At 38.7% G+C, this 14,246-nt stretch overlaps 1 protein-coding gene across 2 annotated transcripts in view; it reads right to left on the bottom strand.

The window, feature by feature from the left end:
• Positions 1-13,937, bottom strand: part of GLRA2 (glycine receptor alpha 2) — a gene marked incomplete at both ends in the record, with an annotated part of 125,755 nt that extends 111,818 nt beyond the window's left edge. For both annotated transcript variants that reach the window (XM_082337828.1, XM_082337827.1), the window contains 2 exons: positions 11,575-11,708; positions 13,870-13,937. In XM_082337828.1, coding sequence (XP_082193954.1) covers positions 11,575-11,708; positions 13,870-13,937 — 202 coding nt within the window. The remainder of the gene's footprint in view (positions 1-11,574; positions 11,709-13,869) is intronic.
• Positions 13,938-14,246: the final 309 nt, after the last annotated feature.

Raw genomic sequence — 14,246 nt, 5'->3', positions numbered from 1 at the left:
GCCATCTATATATATACATTGGCATAGTCTGAGGTCAGTGAGTAATCTATTTCTGAAGTGGTATGTGAATTTTTAGCTGTGGGACTATTGCTGAATGTAACGGGAGTCATGCCGGTAAAATCCTATCAATGTTTCACGGAAGGAGAATCCCTGCTAAGATGCACCTTTTTGTGCCTTAAAGCACTTGTGAAAATTGTTGGATTGGCATGCTTCACATTCAGTGAATGCCTTTGTCCACAGACCCAGCTCTGGAAGAGGAAGGTAAGTCTCACACTACAAAACCTCTTCAGTTCTGCATTTGGCATTACAGGATAGTCCATACGACGTGTTCATTCTTCCCTGCCTCTTTCTGCTGAGGTTGATAACAGAAACATATATTACTGTCAGCTCTGGGGTGCAGTGGGATATTTCCACACAGGTTATCTAATAGACACTGCACAAGAACAATTTTCAGGCACTATTTTATTTCACTTCTCAAACCAGGAGCTCAGAAATGAAAAGCTCTTTAAACAGTTGACATGCTCCTGATTTACCCAGCCAACCTGAGCCAGTCTACAAAGAATATATAGCCATAGCAGTCACAATGGATTGTATAAATGCACTGGAGCTGGCTTTCACATAGGTAGTTTGAGGGCTGCTACCGAAGTAGTCATGGCAGGCTGGAACTCACTGGAGGCCATTAACCTCAGGCATTATAGCTTGTGCTGAGCTCTGTATCATCTTGGTGTGGCACAGAGCACCTCTGAGCAAATTACTTGAAAGCTAACTCAGGTATTTCTACACAAGCCTCAGTCACATTTGTGGGTGAGTGCAGCCAGTCCCAGAGCTAAAGCCTTCCAAGTGCAAATGAGTCTGTGGAAATAAATCTAAAAAACAGTGAATCAGAAATCTTACATCCAGAAACTTCCCATTGAAACTAGAAGCCTATAGTGCAAAGTTACTTAGTACTTATGTCAACTTGGAAAATATTCAAATGAATGTTTTAATTCTTCATATGTCCATCAAACTATTTTTTTTTCTCTGAGCTCTCTATTCTTCTTTCAAGTATTTCCATTCCAAGTCATGACAAGCACCTCACTGCAAGGCATCTCTTTCTGAAGTCTTCATTCCTCCAATGCAATAGAGCCATGGGTAGTACTTGGGGAAATTGAATTGTTTGCTTTTCTTATGACGTGAAAGGATCCATGCCCCTACTTCTTTTCTTATCACAAAACAGTGCCCACTGAAGTGAGCAAATGGAAAGGCAAAGGCTCTCACCTCACTGGGAGCAGGTAGCAGACATGCTCCTCACACCCAATTCTGAGAAACTGCTCAGTTGTTTTGCATTAATGAAGACAGAGCTCTTCCTTGCTGATCAACATGTGAACGGCATAATGTGTGCAGAGGCCTGGGACACTCCTGAATGTGGTTAAATAGAAGATGATATTACATCTCTAGTAATGAAATCTGCACTCCAGCATAGGGTCAGTCAAACTCCTCCTGGGTAATCTTATTTTTAATAAAGTTTTACAAAGTCAGCGTAGCCAACTCATCTAAGAGACCGCATGGAACCACAAGATAAAAAACGGTCACTGAGAAGAGAGGCAGGAGGGAAGATCTACTTAATGAAAAAAAAAGTATTAATAGTAATATTGAAATATTGTCAACCAGACTAGGTTTCTATTTTCAGTCAGAATGAACTGCTTCATTCTGCTCACATACTCACCTCAAAACATTTATTTAAAAAAAAAAAAATTGGTACTTTGTTCCTTTGTCTCTAAATATTTCTTACTTTGTTCCTTCTCTGTGATTCCTGTCTTGTGCTGCAGAAATTAATGGAAGCTCAATTGTAAGAGTCAATAGGTACAGTCTCAAATACAGGGCTTGGTCAATACTTCTCTCTATGGCCACAGAGAGGTCTCAGAATCGATTTTAATTCTTTTTTTTTTTTTTTGTTCCTCTGAGCTTGGACCTTCACTTTATTTCACAATTCTGCCAGGTTTTCCTTTAATGTCTCCATAATGTTCCTTGCTTTACTGTCAGAAGGCATATGTAGGACTTGAAGAAAAAGAACAATCTGGGTGACTAACTTTGCTGAGCACACATTGATTTATGGGAATTATATGCCAAATGATACATGGGACACAGATGAACAATGGGATTTAGACAAATGGGATGGGTCAACCATAGGCACAAATGACAACAGAAATGGTCAGGAGCTGGTACAGGTGGCAATCTGCAACTGGTCAGAGACACACAGACCCATATACTCACCGCATCTAGCACTAATAAAATAAAATTTTCCTTCTATTTTCAAACTCTACAGCTACTGGGAACTTCCCATTTTTTACCTCCTTATAGTTCGACTCATTTCCATACAATCTGCGCAGAATATTACTTGGAAATTAATTCCTCCCTCCTGACTCTCAGCTTCAATGTTCACATCACCTGATCTGTTGCATATTTAGCTCAGTCTCCTATGCCCTCCCCTTCATACATCCCCTCTCCCTTTGGGAACCTCCCATGTGGTGTCTCATATCCTGAATACCAAGAAGGATCTGTCTTTTAACTCCAAGACATCCTTAAGGCACTTCCTGGGTGTCTTTCACCAGCAATTTTTTCAGTCATCAGTTCTTCCTATGTATAAAATGGCTGGAAGAATGGGAGAGGGAATGAGAACTCTTCACCAGCCTAGAAAATAAGCATCTTATAAACTGACTGGCTTACTTACTTTATTGGTACCAAAGCTGGTACCTGACTGGCTTGCTTACTTACCTACTTTACTGGTACCAAACCACTTGTTGTAAGGAAATTATCAGCTCTTTGATGCAGGATGCTCACTGCATTGCTGAGAGGAGCATCATATGGCTTTCACATAGGCTCAGAGCTCTGCTGACATAAACCATGTTGCAGGGTCAAGGCATATGGTCTTTTTCTGGTTTCTACCACTAGTAGTCGTGCTGAGTAGGAGTCTTCTACAAAGTCATCCAAATGAGACTATATCTACACTGAGGAGCTTACTGGCCTGAATTGAATCTGTCCCTAATTATTTATAACTTTCATAAGTCAAAGTTTTTATTTCATTAAAAAAAAAAAGAGTTAAATTCTGTTTTTAACAGATTGTGTGTGCTTCACCCCACACAAAACACACCTCAGAAGTGTGACAACACCAAAATTCTCAGGGGTATGGAGCCAAAAAGCTGAAAAATTATTCTCAGGAGTATACAGCCAAAGAGCTGCAAAATTCTCCCAAATGCTTATTTTTGGGATGACTCCTTTAACCATACTGACCAAGGGCTTTTAGCACCTCAGACTGCTCCATCTGATCAGTTGTCACTGTCTGGAAAGGAAAATTGCTGCAGTTTGAAACCCTTATGTGGAGTGGCCACATCTGTATTTTAATTTGGCAGGGGAAGAGTATGTGCTGTGCTTATGCACAGGCGATAGGCTACTTTCACATCTGGTAAAAAAGAAGTTTTGACATACGCTTCTGGTTTGGCCCCATGCATGTGATCTACATGCATCTCTTTAACAACTTCAATTTTCAGTGTGAGAGTTTATAGCAGCATTCTGGCCAAAGTGTTACTGTTACTTTATTTATTATTTAGGACTAACTCTTTATTAGACAGTAAACAGCACAAGAAGAAAGAGCAGTCCTGACAAGACAGTTTTATAGCCTAAGACGAAGACATAAAGACAGCACACATTGGGAATGTAGTCATTAGAGGCAGCCTAACATAATGAGTATCGATCTGGTAAAATTTAATCCTAGGTTTTCCCTGACTAACTATTCGTGTTTAAGGAAAGCATTTAGCCTCCTCTCATCTATATTTCCCCAAGTACAAAAACAAGGGAGATAACACATAGACATGTTCCCAGGACAGAGGAAGAATGGTTTTGTTCATGCCACATGTTTCAATTGAATATCAGTTACTATTCTTTAAGGGAACATGCCCACAATTCAGCTAGTCGCAGATCTGCCCAGTTGCTTCCATGCACTCCTGGACTTTGGAGACATAGAAACACACAGGTAGGTGTTATTAGCGTTCAGAGGAGAGCATCATACCACTACCGTGCTTCCCTGAGCAGCCCACTGTTTGCTATAGCCAAAAAAATGTCAGCCCCATGACAAGTAGAAGCAGTTGCAGTGTCTGACACTTCAGTGAGTAACACCCAGGCCCTTGTGGAGGAACCCTAAGGGCCTCATACAGTCCACAGGCATAGCATGATACATCAGCACAGTGGGGCACCATTTGGTGAGACCAAATAATTCACAATAGGCTTTTCGGAGGCCCTCCTGAAACTCTGCTTCTCAGCAAGATTGAGGCACCTCACTCAGGATCCACATCTCAGAGCATTTTCCACGAAGTCAACACATACAACCTTCCTTTTAAAAAGTATTCAAGATTTTCAATCTTTCTAAAATACAGCCAGCTTTGAGGCCCATAACAAAATGTTGAGACATTTCATGTAGAAAGAGTCCTTTCTAGGATCTTCTACACCTGCCTCAGATAGCAGTGCCTCATCAGAGAGCCTGGCTTTAGCTGAAGAGTAAGGTGGGTGCCAAGCGAGGCAGCCTGGGGCAGTTCTGAGAACACTCAGGAGCAGAACTGAGAGACTCTGAGGAGCTTTAAAATAAAACAGTAATGCACTGCCAGCTTTACACAGTGGATGGATGAGGGATTTCCAGGGGGTTTTGTTTGTTTGTTTGTGGACTTACATTCCATCTAAATCTTGTTTTAAAAGCTTCCTTCTTTTATTGGCTCATGAAGCCTTTATGCTTCCACTCTTTCCAACTGCTGACAGATAGCTGAGGCATAAGGAGTAATCAGTGTATTTTCATGCCCTTGTAATACCTGAGGACTGCTGGTAGTTGGCACAGCTCAGATAAGCCACTAGGCTGCTCTAATTTATCCCTTACAAGTAACTGAATGCTTGGTGAAAGTCACTTCTCCCTCATGAACTGCACTGCTCAGATCGTGCATGCTTTCCAGATTCACAGCCTTTACGTTTCTGTAAATTTTGAATTTTAACCATGGACTTGGTGTTTATGACATTGGCTGGTCACTATTTATGCCAGACATTGTGTAACCTTCATCTTAGAGCTGCGTCAGACCCCATACCACCCTGTCTGCACCATTTTGGGTGGTCTTCTTTGCAGACTGTTAAAATCACTCATTTCTGTGAAAGACTGTGAAATGCATATTTGGAAGCTGAACCATCAAACATACATTTTCTGATTACTTAATCAGAGATTTATATTCATATTTCCAGAGGGGAAAAAAAAAGATAATGAGTCTGTCTAATAAAACTGCACATTTCTGCTTTATGTATACACATTCTTAGTTACTATATCACCACATGTAATAGATTTGCAGTCTATAATTGTGTATATAAGTGTACATGTTTTTATCTGTTCTATATATAAATTGCATGTTTTCTAAGACAGCCGAAACACAACAAGATGCTTAATGAGTGACCCTAAGGCATCGGTTTCAACTGTATAAAAAATTTAAATCTAAACATGACACTGGATGCAATGAAAACAATACAATTAAATTAGAACACAATCAGAACAATAGCATCTCCTGCTCTGATATCAAAGATCTTTGGCTCTGCTTTGACATCTGTTTTTCATAAATTCCCTTGGCAGTTTATGCAGCAGCAGACCAATAGACCATGACAACAGCCAAATGCATTGATATCTCTTAATTAAATCACTGGTTCTGAATAAAGGCAACACACCAAAATGATATGGATCACTGTGGCTAACCTTTTAAATATAAAAGAAGACCAGGGACAGATCCTCAGCTCGGATGCCATGCAGCACTGGTTGGCTTGTGCTTACACTGCTGCATGCTTGCAGCCTTTCCGACTTGCTTTGGAGGGAGCTGGTTGCAGGAAGCTCAGAAAGAGATCCAGGGAACACGCAAACAGCTAAGCGGAGTAGATAATCAGGGGGGGCTGCTTGAGCTTTCTGTCTGGACCCATGTGTCTGGAAGCCTAGACATAACCTAACTGGCCATCAAACTCCCCCAGTTTACTCATGTTCTGGGAGAGAACCTAAAATTAAATAAAGATGGGCAGAAGGACAAGCTCCATAGCCCTCTTTACCAGAAAATTTAAAAGAAACACAAATAAAAGGATCCTTGCATAATTTTGGTAAAAAGATTTCTGCATGAAAACGTGCATACCTAGGGCAGGGGCTGAACATCATTTCCTTAGCTACATTTTTGTAGTTGAAGAAAAATGAAACAAAACCAAACAAACCCAATACCCTGTGGGTAAGGATCCCCATGCAGCATCTAACTGTGAAGTGAGATGTGTGCACACAGCTTCATCTGAAAGCAGCGTCAAGTTTTGTGTTTCAAGGCAGAAAATAAACCAGAAGCATACCTCTCTAATAAGGGATTCTTGCACATCTCCAGCAAGCTATATTTAGGGAGTTCGATGACCTGGCCACATCCAAAAACTGGCCACATAGCCTCTCTCTTCCTACAATGATCCTTCAGCCCATGCCCTAGAATGGGAATGAACCAGTAGCATGCACTTCCTTGCTACATGCAGTTGCGCATGAATGGGATTTGAGTCTCCATCGGCCATGGCCCTTTGAGGCTCAAACTGTGTGGAAAACAGCCCAGTACAGGATACTCACTGCATCTGACTTCATGGCCAGTAGTTGTTCGCAACTGAAGTCTGGCTTTGGGAAGGTTGTTAACCACTGGAGAACAAATCACTGCAGCCCCGCAGCCTATCTTAGGTATGCTTTTCAACTTTTATATGTATTTACAGGTTGTTCTCCCAAATCGTATTTATTGTGGTGTCATGTCTAGATTAAGGTTGACTTCTGCAGCCAGTGTCTCTTCTTAGCACGTACATAGAAGCTGCTTTTATTTATTAAGCCTGATGCCATTAATTTCACCCTTGAATGTCATTCAGTAGTTTTCATTCATGCTTTTTTAAGCATTTCATTACTGGTCAACTCAGGGGCCAAGTAAGTAAGCAATGGGCTTGAACATACGGGAAAAACTGACCCTCGCTGCCAAGGAGTTGAAGTATTAAAGTACATAAGCCTTTTCCTGTAACAGTTGTTAAGCTAATTTTCAGTAAATTACTTAGTCCATGTGTTTATTATTCAGATATAAACCCACTGACTTGGCATGAAAATGACATTACACCGCTGTAATCACAGACTAATCTTTTACAACTACAGTCACTACACCCCCAAACTGCATCTCTCTAACAAGACTTCTGTAAGTTCAGAAACAACAGCTTTCGAGCAAGTTAATTCACACTGCATTGCACCATCCAGCGATGAGGGCAACATTGATGGGCACTGTTGCTACACACCTCCATGTAACTCCATAAAAATCAGAATATTCTTTAGCAAATAATGACCTAATGGGAAAGAATGCACTTAAAACATAGAATGAAATTCAATGCAAAAGAAAATCACTATCATCTTCATTGTAAATGTTTTCCATACCAAAAGGTAACACATTTCTGGAGCTCTTGGTGACAAACTCCCCTTCTCTCCACCCAGTGCATGACAGCCAGTTTACTAAAAGTATTTGGCATAAAGGACTTAGTAGTGCCTATAGATAAATAGTTTTCTCTAGCTGATCATATCTAGCTTGTGTTTAGATTTCAAGTAGTTTAGAAGATGAAGGTGTGAAAAAGTAGAAATAATTTAGTAACCTCTGAAGGTCAACACCTCCTAGGAAATTTTAAATTCAAGCTGACTTTCCATTAGCCCCATGTTTCATGTTGTGATTAAGTTGAAGACTGATTCCTTGTATCATGGCATTGCACACAGTGCCCTTGAGGGAGCCTGAGCTGAGTATACACTAATCTAAGATACCACTTCACCATCCCTGTTTTTTACCAGCAAGAAAGCACATTCTTGGCTAGTTTTATAACACAGGCGCCCTATGTTGCTATTTCTGGTTTTGCTGAGAAAAGCAAAGTGAGCAGTGGAGAAAGTACAAGACATCACTCTGATTTGTTGTTGGTGTGTTTTACCATTAGAAAAAATAACATTAATATTAATCGGGTTAAAAGTGCATCATTCAGGTTTCACTTTTTATTATTTTACAGAAACCATGCTCAACTGATGTTATAATTGAAGAAGAGAGAGCAAGTCAACTCATAGGACCACTAGCGTATGTTTGCTGTCAACAGAAAGACTCTCAGGGACTTCAATTAGTATTAGATTGCAGTCTTCATATTTACATTTAGAAGTATTCCCCTCTGTACCCTTACACAAATTATTAGCCTATTCAAATTCAATAAAAGATAAGTGTAAGATGAAAAAGTATGCATTAAGTATCTGACAGATAGTGATTAAAGAAAGGCAATTTTGAGAGCTGTCACTCTGGCGCTTCTCTCTGGCTGTTCATCAGGGAGACAGTCCCCCTCAGTGCCTGGTCATTTTGTATCTGATCACTTGGTGTGTCAAGCAGAACCAGAAATCTGCTCCTCTGCTTTCAAATGATTGTATAAGACAGAAAGATACAAAAAAGAAAGGATCTTTTGGTATATGGTACTGCTGTAAAAAAAAACCCCAAAACCCAAAAACCTGTTGTTGATGTCTAAATATTTATATATTCACCTGTTGCTGAACCACAATCTTCCTTCTAATTCATAAGAGTAAGTTAGAGAAAAAGCAGTAACTAATGATGAAATGCTTTATCTGGATAAAACACCTTGTTCCAGTAAGTAGCATTTTCCTCTCTCTTTAGAACATGTAGCCTTTATTCCGCAAATTAATCAAATAGCCGCTGTTTTCTGGTTATTCAGACTAGTCATAAAAGTATATTTAATTATTGTATAACTGGTGGTGTAAGATAAATGGGTTCTACTCAGTTGCCTTTCCATGAAATCAGACTTTTGTGATACTTTAAAATGCCTGTGGTGGACTAGGAGAAAGCTATGTAACTGGTCTAAAGCAGAAAAAGTTAGACAAATGCATGCGTAGTGGCACAACTGTCTTGATCCACAATGTCTTTGTGAAACACAGGAAACAAATATTAACACCAGACTACATGCAAAGCCAGACAGCAGATCCCTAGTTTAAACCGTTGTTCCTCCAGACCTCTCTTATGCTTAAGAGCTCTCGCCTTAAAATATAAAAAGTGTTATAAATTAGGTAATCATTCAACATTTCATACATACATCCATTTATATGATTTAGAATATCAGTATTTTACAATAGCCTATATCCCCCAAAAGATCTCAAACAGACTAGTGAATGTTAGAAACTGAAACAATTTGTATTATGGTCCCAATAAAGACTCAGTACAAAAATATCTTTATAATACATAACTCCATGCAAGATAAATTTATTTTGACCTCTTTGCAGCTGTACTTCTTATTCTTTAAAAGGAAAAAATATGCAATATAGAGCAATAAGTATTTTCAATTTTTTTAAAAAGTTAACAAGACTTGGGCAACTAGAACATGGGTGTGCATCATATTGACTAATAAAAATGGTTATCAGCTGACAAGGTTTTGACTGGTGATGTGAAGTTCAAAACTGCTTGGCCTAACTTTCTAGTTCTGAACTCTGAGATGCAAAATACTTTTCAAAGGAACATAGCAAGGAACAAGAAAACCATTCAGACCCCTCACCAGAAGACTGAGAGCTATGGGAGAGCTCAGAGATGTGAAGTTATGAAAAAACACTGAAGATCTATTTATCGGTTCAAGCTGGTGCAAAGCACCATCCTGCTCTGGAAAGTGACTTAATAAAAAAAGCAAAAATGAGAAATGGCAGATTCTTTGTCATTAAGGGTTCATCTGTGTCATCAGGCAGCAGCTTCACTTTGGGAACACAAACAAACCATGAGACTCGGAGGAGAGTGGTGTCTATCAAACAGCTCAGCATGCGCCATACAATGTCGTGCACACCATACCTGCTCTACCTGCTTGAACATCAGGGGGGCAAAGCTGATGAATCTGTCTCCACTTGTATTTTTCATGAAATGGTATTTTTAGACACGTACTAGGGAACAATAAAGAGCTGTCTTTAAGTTGTCCTATGTACAGAGACTGCTACTATTCCTGGTTTTATCTATCTGAGCTACAAGAGATGAAGCAGAAGTCTTCTTTTAGTGTCCCTCCTATCTGAAGAGCAGGAATAAGTTCTTAATGATTGCCACCTTGCTCCGTTCAGGCAATTTCCGCCTTCATTTGCATTCTCTAAAACTTTGCTGACACTCATGTAAACCCACAAAATGAATGTGAGAGCCTAATGCAGTATTACTGCAAGCTAATGTGGACTCCGGTTCAGGAACTCAACAAGCACTTTGAAAACTATTCTGAAATTAAAACTTAAGACCTCCCTGACTGGAGTTTTTTTAACTTGTCATCTTTCAAACCTTTGGATCTGAAAGCTGTACTAGGTTCCTCCTCACTCAGGCATAGGAAGCAGTCAAAAAAGGCACTTTATTCCAAATCTTGTAATTTGCCCATGTGGTACAGAGAGAAGAAACTGATCTTTGATCTAAATTTAATTAAACACTTTTCTCATTGACATGCGAGCTTCTTCTTTCCTAACAGTTCATTCATTGACTAAGAAGCAATTGTTTTTTCCAGTCGTTATTAACTTTCACAGCAGTGCTAACAAGGCTTAATATAGGAAAACATGCATTTTGGTGACCAAAGCCGATAGATATGAGTGTAAATGTACATTGGCATCAGATTTGTTAAGGAAGGAAGCATTTTATCAGTTTTCAAAGTAAAACCATATTCTGAGCTTTAAATTGGCATAGAAAAGCCAGTTTTGGTGGAATTATAGGGCTCTCTAGAAATGCTAAATATTTGCAATGAAAACTCCTCTCCCAACTCCTTTCATTCAAAGCCACAAGACATTCTGTGCTCACTTCCATAGGGATTTACAGGACAACAGCAAGGAAAACTTGCTGTGAATAGTAATGGTGGCAAAAGAAGCCTTTGTACTGGAATGGTGGTGGTAACTCTCCACAAGTCAGTCTAAATTTTGGAAGAAAAGGGGGGAGTCATGGAAGTGACAAACAGAATATGGTTTTTATATTTTGTAGGGATCCTGAGAAATTGGTTCTTATCATTCAGTCAACATTCACAGGATAAAATCTGCTGTGTGCATACCTTAAGTCCTATCTCCCTACTTTGGGGAAGAAGGTTTTACTTTCTTCAAGTTGAACAAAAGCATAGACCTATTCTTCAGACACTGCTATAAAGAAGACAACAGCTCAGCATGGAAGTGTTAAAAATATTGTCTTCATGGCCTAAAAATTTCAGGGAAAAGTCATCTCAATGGCTTTTAATGTGGAACCTGGAATCCTGTTTACTATGTGGAATTAGTAAGGTTTTCAGAAGCAACACCTGACAGCTAAACATTATTGTCATGTGAAAAGAGGGTTTTCAAGCTCTGGACCCTTAATACCTACACTGCTCTCCTAGTGCTCTCCATGGATCAACTGATCTCCGTGACACTGTCACACTGGAAAACTGAAGTTATTGAAAAGAGAATCAGAACCCAGAGGTAAAACCCTGAAACCTATAATTTGTCCAAAACACAATGGATTAATTAATCAGAAGTCTTAAAAAACTTACCTTTAAAATTTGGTCTGATTCTAGCATCATACCCCGATGTCCTTCCCATCAATTTGTCCAAAAAATCTGAAGGAGACAGGGTCTGTGAGGGGGATTTTCCAGATCTTGAATCATGTTCTTTACAGAAAGTCGTCCTAAATAAATTATTAGCCACCATTAGCTAATATTTAGCTTGTATTGTATTCAAGTAATGGAGAAATTGTAGCACTAAATAAAACTGTCTCAATTCAGTGAATGTAGTAATTAATATTTTTATTAAAAATTATATTGTATTTTTCATTTGAAAACTTTATTCTAGAAATAAAAATGATCTTAAGGTAGTACGCATGGTCACAATTTGTTATTCAGAAAAAAACTTCAGCTTTAAAAATAAATTTATTACAGCTTTAAGACTTCAGAAGATTCAATTTACTCTTCATCTTAACGTGTAGAGCAATCTTACAGGGACTTTGATATCTTATTTCATACCATTGCTTTAATTACATGTATGCTATTAAAACTGTATGTTAATACTGGTTTAAGATGGTCTTAAACTTCCAAACAATACCTGGCAATACACACCAAGCAACACTGAAAAATATTGATTTTGTTAATGTTGGGAAGGTTATAGACGCAAAAAATGTTTTTTACAGATGCTACCCAACAAAGATTTAAATCATGCTAGTGAATGTCGGGATTCTTCCCCAACATGGCAAAAAGGGTTCCAGAGTCAGTCACATCAGATCTTAGGGATTTTTATCAATGAACGTCAAGTAAAAAAATTTATCAGTATTATCACCAGCTGGTATTTATATGCAAGCCCTTGAAACACATCTCTGTTTTCAGGATTTAAGAGCAAACTTCTGGTACCATATCATGCATGCAAAACACTGTGTACATAGCATATCATATATTGCAAGCACATTAAATATTGCAGAGAAAGAGAATTTAAGAGTTCCCCATGGTTGTTCCCTAGGGAAAAAGAAACTAGAATGAAATGGTCATATTTGGTGTGTAGAGGCAGAGATTTCATCATAAAGCATTATCTTGATTCTGGAATAACGAATTTCATTGTATCTGTGTTTCAACATAATCTTTGAGCTATATTAAAAGTAATTCTATGACTGTGTCTTCTTAACCACTCTCTGTTTGAATATTTGCCCAAAGGGAACCACTCAGTTTCAAGAGTGTTTCATGGGGTTTTTTTGTGCATCTATATGCAAGTATAAAAAAATTAGATATACATGTGAGCATCTGAAATGAGAAGCAAATATCAAATCCTTTATCCCTTTACAAAAGCACCAGAATTGTTAAAAGGCAAGGTGATAGTAAATTCTCGTGGTGTGATTCCCCGCGTTTTTTTCAGGTTCCATTTACAGGGGGCGGTTGCTTCTTTTTGCTTTTGTCAATGACATGGTACCATTACAAAATGTCTTTATTTTTTAATACATAGTAGATGATATTCCCCACTTAAATATTAAAAACATTCAGTTAAGATAACAAAAACTGGAAAATTAATCCAGTACACTTATTTGGGATGTTCCTGTACAAATTACTTCTGTTTTCATTCAGAGCTCACTAGTTATGAGTTGCGTTGTGATCCCAGACTCACAAATATAAACAGTATTTCACTCTGTCACTGTATATATACCTCATATAAAAACACTTTATATGTGTACATGTAGAAACACAGCAGTGTACAGTATAACAATGAATCTCAGCTAAAATGGTGTTTTGGTTAATGAGACTGACCTGTTTGCTTTGTACTGCAAAAAGTCAGTAGCTGAAGCAAAAGCTCATGAAATGTTAAAAAAAAAAAAAAATTGAAACGACAATCATATGTACCGGTACTTTGAGTGAACACAATACTGGTCTGATCCAGGGTTTTCCAAAATCAGAGGACTGGTTCTCTAATTGCAAATAACTACATCCCTGACAAAACTGGTTCAGTCGTTTCCAAAGCTTGAAGAGGAGGGAACCAAAGCAACTTCCTAAACAACCTCTGGTGGGAGCAGAGAATTTGCATTTCAGAAGAACAACTGAAGAAAATGTTTTTAGCGATACTGATGCTCAGTGAAAAAACATGGTTTTGAATCAGAGAAATGGAAAATAGATCACCCAAACTTGAGATTATTATTTTTTATGTTTGTTACCAAGCAACGAGTCTCCGAGTGTAAAAGGGATAGCCTATATAGAATGAACATGAAATACTCTCAAATATAGCAAACAAACTAGGTTAATGTGACGTAGTATCTTTATAGTTATGATTTCCACAACCTTTTGACAAAAATCACCACACAGAGTCGTATCACCTACCTGAAGTGGTTTGTCTCTAAGAAAAATGCAAACAAGGTTGTCAAAATTTTCACTAGCTGCCGGTTCATTCCTCCTGCTTTCTGTGATGGTTTGGAAAATATCCCAGAAACGATTCCAGAGAGATGCAGGGAAAAAGTAAGCTGGTGCTGCCTAGATTCCCAAATTCAGCAATAATTTAATTTTCTTGACAATCAGGAAGAGAAGGTCTGGATCTCTACAAACTGGGGGTAAAAAAGAAGTGCCAGTCCTTGGAATCATGGTCAGGTCAAGCCTAGGCTCATCTCCAGCAGCCAGCACAAAAGAGACAAAGCATCAGACCTGGTCGTTCCCCCGCCTCGCTTTTGGTGAGGGGGCGGGGGGAGAAAAAAGGAAAGGAA

This window comes from Platalea leucorodia (genome assembly GCF_965183815.1).
Source record: "Platalea leucorodia genome assembly, chromosome: 2".
Taxonomy (NCBI): Eukaryota; Metazoa; Chordata; class Aves; order Pelecaniformes; family Threskiornithidae; genus Platalea; species Platalea leucorodia.
This window is presented reverse-complemented; position numbering and strand designations above follow the sequence as displayed.